General features: G+C 43.9%; 1 protein-coding gene across 1 annotated transcript in view; it reads left to right on the forward strand.

The window, feature by feature from the left end:
* The window catches only part of ap1g1 (adaptor related protein complex 1 subunit gamma 1), a 30,766-nt gene extending 22,507 nt beyond the window's left edge, over positions 1–8,259 (forward strand). The window contains exons 17-23 of the mRNA XM_063188214.1: positions 107–211; positions 481–622; positions 1,248–1,380; positions 3,951–4,052; positions 4,391–4,551; positions 4,778–4,876; positions 5,452–8,259. Of these exons, the coding sequence (XP_063044284.1) occupies positions 107–211; positions 481–622; positions 1,248–1,380; positions 3,951–4,052; positions 4,391–4,551; positions 4,778–4,876; positions 5,452–5,553 (844 nt within the window). The 3' untranslated portion in view covers positions 5,554–8,259. The remainder of the gene's footprint in view (positions 1–106; positions 212–480; positions 623–1,247; positions 1,381–3,950; positions 4,053–4,390; positions 4,552–4,777; positions 4,877–5,451) is intronic.
* Positions 8,260–9,330: the final 1,071 nt, after the last annotated feature.

The raw sequence follows: 9,330 nt of genomic DNA on the forward strand, positions 1-9,330 counted from the left end.
CTAGCAAATGTTTTTCAATTATTAGCTCATACTGTCTGTGTGCATGCGTGTATGAAAAATGGAACACCTGCATTTAAGTGGTTCGTTTTGGCTTTCTCCCTCGCAGTCGCATCAAGAAGGTGGTGTCCATATACGGCAGCAGTATAGACGTGGAGCTGCAGCAGCGGGCTGTGGAGTATAATGCACTTTTCAAGAAATATGATCACATGAGGTAAGAGGCCCGGGTGGCCCAGCCACCACACCACACCACACCACTTCAACCCTTCAACGACATTCGATCTGACCGGTCCAGGCTCCCGTTATGTAACGGAGGAGGGGAAATTGCTTCAATTTGTGTCCATGACAAACATATTTCTCAAGGAGTCAAAGCTTGATTGGATGTTGCCTAAAGATTTGTCAACATTACTAAATGGTTTTGGTGAAATGGAGTTTGGACGCTGTGCTAAATTGTGTGCGCGTGTGTTTTGCTTGCCTCCAAAGGCCTGCTTTACTGGAGCGCATGCCTATCATGGAGAAGACCTCCACCAATGGCCCCACAGAGATCGTGCAGACCAATGGGGAGACGGAGTCCACTGTGCTGGACACGAAACTAGCACCTGCTGTCCCTCAGCCAGCCAATCAGGTGAGACTGCTTTGAGCATATACCCACCCACCTCCCTCATTTGACCAATCAGGTTGGAGCACCTCAAAGCTCTTGGTTTAACTCTCCTGTTTGAGATTGTTTATCACATCATAATGTGAAGACAGTTTCCCAAGTTTGCAATCTGAATATATGGATGTCAAAATGTGGGAACATTCATTCCAACTTGCTGTTTTCGGAAGTGTTTGCTGGTTGTCTACTCTCCAGTGTGGGATATTCAGACAGTGACTTTGTGGGAAATTGAGACACCTGCTGGCAAGACGCAGGGTCTTTATTATATGGGCTTTCCAATAGATGGCAGTATGCTCAAGAAATGACTGGTTTCAAACATTGCCATGTTTCAGCTCAGTTCATTGTAGACTGATGCATTTTTCCTGATTTTAAGCTGTTGTGCTGAGTGGCAAAGACAATCATTTCCACTTCGCAATTCCTTCTACTTTGTAGTCCCCTGTGTCGATTTTATCTGGAAATGCAATGACAATTAATGCATCATGGTAGACTTCAATTTGTAAAGGCAGCCTTTACAACCACTTGACTCACTTCAAACAAATGTAGTTGAAAGCATCTAGCGTGCCAGTGCTCACTGTGAGAGTCTATTCCCCTGCAGGCTAATGATCTGTTGGACCTGCTGGGTGGCAACGATGTAGTTCCTGTGATCCAGACCTCAGTGCCCACCAAGCCTGCATCCGCCGGGGGAGAGCTGCTGGACCTCCTTGGGCTGGGAGATCTGTCTTTGACTGGTATGAGATGTCTGTCTGTCTGTCTCTCTGTCTCTCTCGCTCTCTCGCTCACTCTTTCTAGCTCTCTCTCTCTCTTGCTGTCTGTCTTGCGCTCTCGCACGTTCTCTCTCTCTCTTCCTCTTTCTCTTTCTCTTTCTCTCTCTCTCTCTCTCTCTCTCTCTCTATCTCTCGTTTGCTCACTATATATCTCTCTCTCGTTTGCTCACTGTCTCTCTCTCTCTCTCTCGTTTGCTCACTATATATCTCTCTCTCTCTCGTTTGCTCACTATATATCTCTCTCTTGTTTGCTCACTGTCTCTCTCTCCCCCTCTCTCTCCCTCTCTCTCCCTCTCTCTCCCTCTCTCTCCCTCTCTCTCTCGCACTCTCTCTCTCTCTCTCTCACACACACACACACACACTGCTGTTTCTTCAATTTCTTAATTGTCACCACTTGGCAGTTTTTTTGTTTAGGGTTGAGCAACATCCATGAGAAATGAAAGGCAGAACGATGGACAAAAAAATGTGAACGGTTTTGAAAGGAATATTATTTGGATTGTAAAGGTGTTTTTTTGTTTCAGTAATAAGTTTATGTTTATGACTAAGTAATGTTGGGTTGCCTGCTCCTCAACTCAGACTTGACGCAGGTCAGTTAGTTAGGTTGTCAATAGTCAACCAGTTATAGCAGAGATTCTTTAAGTATAGAGATATGCCAACATAATAGGTTTCTATGGGTACCTAACGCGACCAGGTTCCGGTCTGCCTAAAGGGCCGTGTCATAATGCTCCTACAATGAATAGAACAGTCCTTAGGTCTGCCTAAGGGGGGCCATAATAGAACCAGGAAACAATGGGCCAATGGAACCTCTCTCTCTCTACTCTCTCTGGTTATAGCCTACCTGTCATTGGCAAAGCCTGCAGCCTATTTGATTTTCTAACAGCAAGAGGAATTTAATTATCTATATATTCTACTCTGGTGCCATTTCTAATACTTTGTTAAAGAAATGGATGGGACCGGATGGTTATGGGCCAAGATTGCATATGCCATGGACACGATTGCGATTTTGTTCACTGGCAGTGGCAAAGCAGATCGAGCAAGGGTATCACTGTGCTTGTGTCTGTAAGTAAAGATGGCTTTTGTTCTCACAGCTACTGCGCAACTAAATTGAAACGTTGATCTCCACGACCTGATAAAACATACACTACCGGTCAAAAGTTTGGGGTCACCACACTTTCCTCCCACAATCCTTCTTTCTGTTTAGCCTGTTCCTTTTTAATTTCAGTTCTGGTATAAAATCAGTGTATAGAGTTATTGTTCCCTGAAATTAATGCATGCAACAAATAAGCAATTTGATATTGGAAAAAGTAACTGTTGAATGGATATACGATGCATAAAATAGACCAAAATGTATCACTAACTTTTGACTAATCAAAGTATACCTTTACTAATGTAGTGTCTAGTCAGGTGTAATAATCAAAGTGACACCTTTGGCATTAATAATAGCCAGTTGGGGTTCTACAAATTTATTCCCGGGATGAGATAAGGTCCAGAATTGTCCAATGAGCTCTATGAGCCCCATGCATGCAAAAGTTGATGTCTGCTCCTGTCGATCCATCCAATGCCGGATGATATACATATCATTTGAAAGAGGAGAATCTACACTTTCCAACGATGTATGGCACTGGCTTGTACACTAAAACATGACTGAGACAATGGATTGTGCATTCATAAGTAGGTTCATTCTGATGGCTAGAAAATCATGCAGCTACTTTGACTTGAATTTGTGGACGAGGTGGCAACTCAACAAATGTCATACACCTACCATTGGAAAGGGCAGACACTGAGCTTTCCAATAGTTCCATGCATTCTCTGATAAACCAAAGAAATGTCTGTAGAAAAATGGACTAAAACACGCATTTCTATGTAATAAATGGGTGAAAAAGCTTGGTTAGATTTCACTCCTCTGTCCAGTTTAACCAGTTTTATGGGTAAGCAATCCTTTTTTCACCTGGCTGTTCAATACTTTCCATTATTCCATTTCAAGCTATTTAAAAGATGTCTGCGACTTGAATTGCAAAAAAATAACTGGAAATATGAAGGTGACCCCAAACTTTTGAACGGTAGTGTTACACTATTTCTTTGTTGGTCTAATTTTATCATTGACAAAGTTCGGAATGATCAATTGAACAACAAGATACGGTTATAGACAGGACCGGCAATCCCTCATCAAAAGGCACTTAACGTTCACGACCCGTTCACAGGTGAAGTTTGCCTGAAACAAAGCCTACTTTTGTTGCACCATTTTCAGCTCTTTTCTACCTGTCTGATCTTCAAGCTCCTAGTTTGTCATTGCCTCTCTGTACCCATACGCATCTCATACATTTTTGGCATCTTTCAGCTGCCTCTCGCAAAGTCACACCAACGTGGCTTCATGTCTACAATGCAAAGTCAATAGCGCATTGACCATCACAAAACCGACTACTCCTTTGGCTTTGTTATAACGTGTACCCATCTCACTCCCTTGCCTCCCCAACTCCCCCTCTTCCTCCTCCTCCTCCTCCTCCTCCTGTTGCCCCTCTGTCCTCCCTCCCTAGGTGGTCCCACCCCTGCCCCTGCTCCCTCTGTTCCCATGTCCCAGCCCCCCTTCCTCCTGGACGGCCTGTCCTCACAAGCCCTGTTTAACGACACTGCAGCAGGTAGGAGCACCTTGCCTCGCCTCACCTCATCTCATCTCATCACTACAACTTCCCTCTCTACTTCCTCCATGCCTCTTCATCCATCCATCCGTCCATCCCTCCATCCATACAAGGCTTCACAACCTTCCTGTCAACGCACACACTAGTCTCATGTGCTATAGTCACAAGTGCAACTATCCCAACCTCCTCTCCTGATCCATTTGGTGCCTTCTGTGATCGGTGTCTTATGTCTTGTTTAGGTGAAGGTTTGTGTTAAGGTTTTGCTCTGTGTTCTGCTCAACTGTTCCTCTCTCCTCCCCCCTCCCCCTACTCTCGGCTTCCTCCTGTCTGCAATGCAGGTATCCCCCCTATGACGGCGTACAATAAAAATGGCCTGAAAATAGACTTCACCTTCGAGAGGTCGAACCAAAACCCCAACGTGTCCGTCATCACCATCCACGCCTCCAATACATCAGAGGCCGAAATGACTGATTTCGTTTTCCAAGCTGCAGTACCAAAGGTGAGGCGCTGATCTAGTATTACTTATTTGCCTTGATGAAAACATAATATCCTGATTAATTGTAAAGTAAGTTCAGAGTTTTTATTTGATCCGAGATTACTGAAACCATGAAATTGCAGGCTTTGGCGCCATAGATTTCCAGATTTGTGTTTTACAACACATGTGAATGATGACATTCGTTTTGCTATTCTGACTTTCGCTGACTTCTCTCCTCTCTTCATCTTAGACATTCCAGCTGCAGCTCTTGTCCCCTAGCAGTAATATAGTCCCAGCTCTCAACCAGGGAAATGTCACACAGGTCATCAGAGTACTTAACCCACAGAAGGTAAGGTGGCTTTCGGAGAGAACATGGCTCATTTTTGCCTCCATTACTTTATCGGTATCACATGTATTTTTGTGTTTTAAGACATAGTGTACATGTCTTACAATGTTTCCAAATGGCCGTCATGGTAGTTTTTTTCCCCCTTAGATATATGGACTTGTGGGAGTGCAAAATTAGGTTTAAATGTTTGTGGGCTTACCTATCCTTCAATTGGGGCACTTTAAGATGCTTGCTTTACCCAACAAGTGGCAGGAGTACCACTCAGTCCAATGGGTTTGAGAGGGGTGCTTGAGCCCATTGACAAACCCAACACTGCAGCTGAGTGTCAAGCCTCTTACCATTGGCCAATTGGTACCTACTGGTTTCAGGAGCACTCTACTGTGTCCCTTCATGCAAACACGACAGCCCTGAAGTTGATCAAGCCAGCAACTTGGACCCAGATATAACCTCATTCATTATTCAAAAACCTGCTTGTTTACCCCTCAAGGATGATGTGCTTGTGCTTTTTGCATCTTAAGGCCAGAAATTCTGCCTCATCATTTTGTTATCTTTATATTCTCCATTTTCTCTTCCTCCAGCAACAACTGAGAATGAGGATCAAGTTGACGTACACCCACAAAGGCGCCGCTGTGCAAGACTTGGCCGAGGTCAACAACTTTCCCCCTCAGTCCTGGCAGTGACATTGCCGAGCCGCTCTCCCCTCTTAAAAAAGACCCCAACCAAGGGAACTGTGAGAAAGAGTACCCCTCTCCTCCCCTCCCCCCCAACACCCCCACCTCAGCACCCCTCTTCCTCCTCCTCCTCGCCGCCTTCCACCATCCAGGCCACCCCTCCTTGTGACATCGCCTGCAGACAGACAGCCCAGCCCGCCTGCCGCCCCTGGGGATGCATGGGAGGCAGCGGCACCTTCTCTCTCTCTCTCCACCTACGAACCACCAAACCAACCAGACGACGATGGTATGAAGACCATGACAACGACTGTGACAATGATGATGCATCATCTCAGATATCAGACTAAAACAAAACAAAAAACACAAAACAGAAAAAAAAACATATCCGAATGCTAATTAATGACTGTCTTTCTCTTGATTTGGTCTCACTTGCCCAACCCAGCCCACCCCTTCTCTTCCTTTCTCTTTTAGTCAGCACTAATTTCTCTCTTCCCTCTTACACACACACACACACACACACACACACACACACACACACACACACACACACACACACACACACCCCATATTCCTGCCTGCTTGGCCCACTTCCTGCCATTCTCTTTGTGATCCCCATTATCTCCCCCTCAAGGAGGCATTTTGCTATGAGCACTTCTTTATTATTCGTGTCTCCATCTTTATGCTTTTAATCGTAACCTGAATGACCAGGGCGTCATTTTTCTCATTTATTTGTAATGGACACATTTGCAATGAATAGAAGTTATGTGAAATTATGTACCCTTACCCACCTCTCATGTGGTTCTAAAAAAAAAACACACACACATTTTTCACTTCCATCTGCTTATTTTATTGGCAAAAAATAATTTTGAAATGGTTGTATTTGACCCTTTATCACTCATACAGACCAGTTTTCCATTGACAAACAGGATAGTGCTTTGGGAAGCGATAGGGTTGGTTTTTTCACCCAACAGCATGAGCTTAGAGACTAGACAGTACCGTACAGACGTATAGATCCTTCAGAAAGCGTCTTCCGACAACACAGACATGAGTAAGACATGTGCATTATGGTTAGTACTGTCTCTAAATGCAATGTTTTCAAGTGGAGTGGTGAGACACCATGCTCATTTGTTTTTTCCATCTTTTGGAGCATTTGCCATTTTCCGGCCTGAAGGGAGTCCTGATCCACAGGCTGTGACGTATCACCCCCACTAGAGTGCGCTCTTGAGGTGTGATTGAGTGTTTGTGTTTGTTCCAGAGAGATAAATCCTCCAGTGGTTTAATTTCAAGCGGTTGCTTAGGAGATAACATTATAAATAATAAAGCGTCTTGGATCCGAATCCACAGCCCTGGTTATTAGAACGGTTATACAAATTTTGCCCATGGGCTAAACCCAATAGGTGGCGCCCCACTGTCTGCTGATTTGTGTACATACTAGATCAGTTTAGCTTGGCATGAAATTTGATTCATGGCGTTTCATGGGTATTCGTTCAACAGTCTCATGAAAACTCTTGTCCCACTTGCTTTTAATCTGGCTTTAGTTGTTATGTTGTCCACATGAGTTGCGAATGTAGTTACATGCACTGAATGATTTTTTTTTTTTTTTGTAGGCATGATATTTTGAAGTTCACTTTGACATTGAGCAGCACTTTTTCTTGTCATTTTCTGTAGGATTTCTTATTTCTGTTTGTTCTGTTTTATTTAGATTGTTTCAAATGATGCCTGATTGTTTTTTCTTTTTCGTTTGAATCTTTGTGCCTTTCACCAGAACTGGTAGTTATGATGAAGCCTGGTAAACATCTCGTGCAGCGGTTGTTGCCGTGTGTGTAAGATCACACCGCAGGTTCACACGCCATCAGAGATGAAAGTCTGGGGTTTACTTAACCATTTGACCCCTTTCATTTCACAGCCCCCCCCCCTTTCACTCTCGAAAGAGAAGAAAAAGGTGAAAGGCCTACTAGGGAGGTGTGATGCCTTCAGGCTGTCGTTAAATCCTTGACCTGAGTTGGTGGTGGTTCTTTAGTGGACCAAAGTTGTGTGGAAAAACATTTACCTGCATACCTCGCAATGTGTCACCATTTACTTTCATACACAGCCACGCCATCCCGTTCACGTTTTTAAGTGCACGCATACCTCCCACTACGGCACTCATCCAACTCACACATACTCGCACGTCGTTCATCACTGATTAGCTCTTCTTCGGCTAGCTTGGAGTGTTTGTCCATTTGAAGGGACTACTCACCCAAGCTGCCGTGTCTAACATTTATGACCAAATCAGATGCTCACTTTGCTTTTTATTTCTCTCTTCGCTTTTTTGTTTCTTTTCTTTTCGGGAAATATTTTGAGTGATACTATGTGTATATGGGGAAAAAAATGCTTCCTTCTATTTAGTTTTTCTTCGTTTGTTTTTTGTTTTGACTTTGCTACCTTGGCTTCTCCTGTGTACATATTGAGGGCTTTTAAGATGCATAAAACGTCTTTCTCATCCCCCCCCTTTTTTTAGATACCAACATTTTTCTAAGACTTCCTTCCAGAAACTGCACAGTGTATATTGTCTTAAAGATCTTAGTCCAAAATCATGGTCTAATTTGAAGACTTAAACGCGTCTCAATGTCTTTGGAAAAAAAACCGAAGTGTAATATCTGCTGCCTGTATATTGTACATAATTGTAAAACAAGCGAAAAGACATGATCAAATAAATTCCCATTTGAGAAAAGACCTGTTGAGATTAGTTAGGGACTAAAATTGTATACATATGTAAAAAAAAGAAAGAAAAGAAAATCTTGAAAGGAAAGATGTATGAGCTGTGTTCTTACTTTCTCTCTTAACTGTGTAAAACTTTTAATTTTCGTTTCCTTTTCTTTGTGCTGTCTGGGCGCCCTTGGGGGACTGCATGACATGGGTCAAAAGGGATGCAGTGATGTGGAGTGCCACGGGCAGGGGAGCGCGTGTGCGTGTGCGTGTGCGTGTGCGTGTGCGCGTGTGTGTGTGTGTGTGTGTGTGTGTGAGTAGTGGTGCAGTAAGAGCAGCAGTAGCCCTCCTTACTCTCCCTTCCTATCTGTGTGTCTCACAGTGGCATGCAGTTGTGTGAAAGCTGTGTCCACCACACAACCCAGTCTATTCGTCATGTTAATCAGTACAACCGCTGGGGCTAGTAACCCTACCTGTTTTTTTTTTTGCTTCAGCCAAAAGGCCAAACATTTTGTTGACATTTGACAAAAGAAATAGAAAAATAGGCTAGTTTGAATCCCACTCGTGGTGCACAGCTCTACTCTTGCCCCACAGTTCCATCTTGCAATGGATTTATTTTCCTCGTGTGAATGGTGTCTGTGAAGCCGTTTATGCCGAACAGGGCTGCAATGCCCCACCCCCCGAGACTATCATATGTATATTTTATTAGACCCTTTGATACCGTACAATCACTCAAGCGTGGCTGAGAAACTGGCTTATGCCCTAAGGGATGGCGAATACCTTGATCCTGTGTCCCGTTTCAGTAGCAGTAGCAAATCTGTTTTTCCTTTTCCCCTTCCATGGGTGAAACACAATGGCAAGTCACATTGCCCTAAAAACATGACTGTCGCTCATCCTCACTACGGCTGTTGACTGAATTCATGTTTCCTACAAGGTTTTTTCATTTTATTTTCTAATGTAACTGTGCAATGGCGATGATCCATATGGTGGATGATGTTTTTGCATCTGAGGTCCAGTGCTGCTTAATCACCAATGGGAGAGGGGTGGAATAAAATGGACATCGGTGGTGACTGGCGTTGTGTGTGTGTGCTTCAGGTT

Source organism: Engraulis encrasicolus, chromosome 22 (assembly GCF_034702125.1).
Source record: "Engraulis encrasicolus isolate BLACKSEA-1 chromosome 22, IST_EnEncr_1.0, whole genome shotgun sequence".
Taxonomy (NCBI): domain Eukaryota; kingdom Metazoa; phylum Chordata; class Actinopteri; order Clupeiformes; family Engraulidae; genus Engraulis; species Engraulis encrasicolus.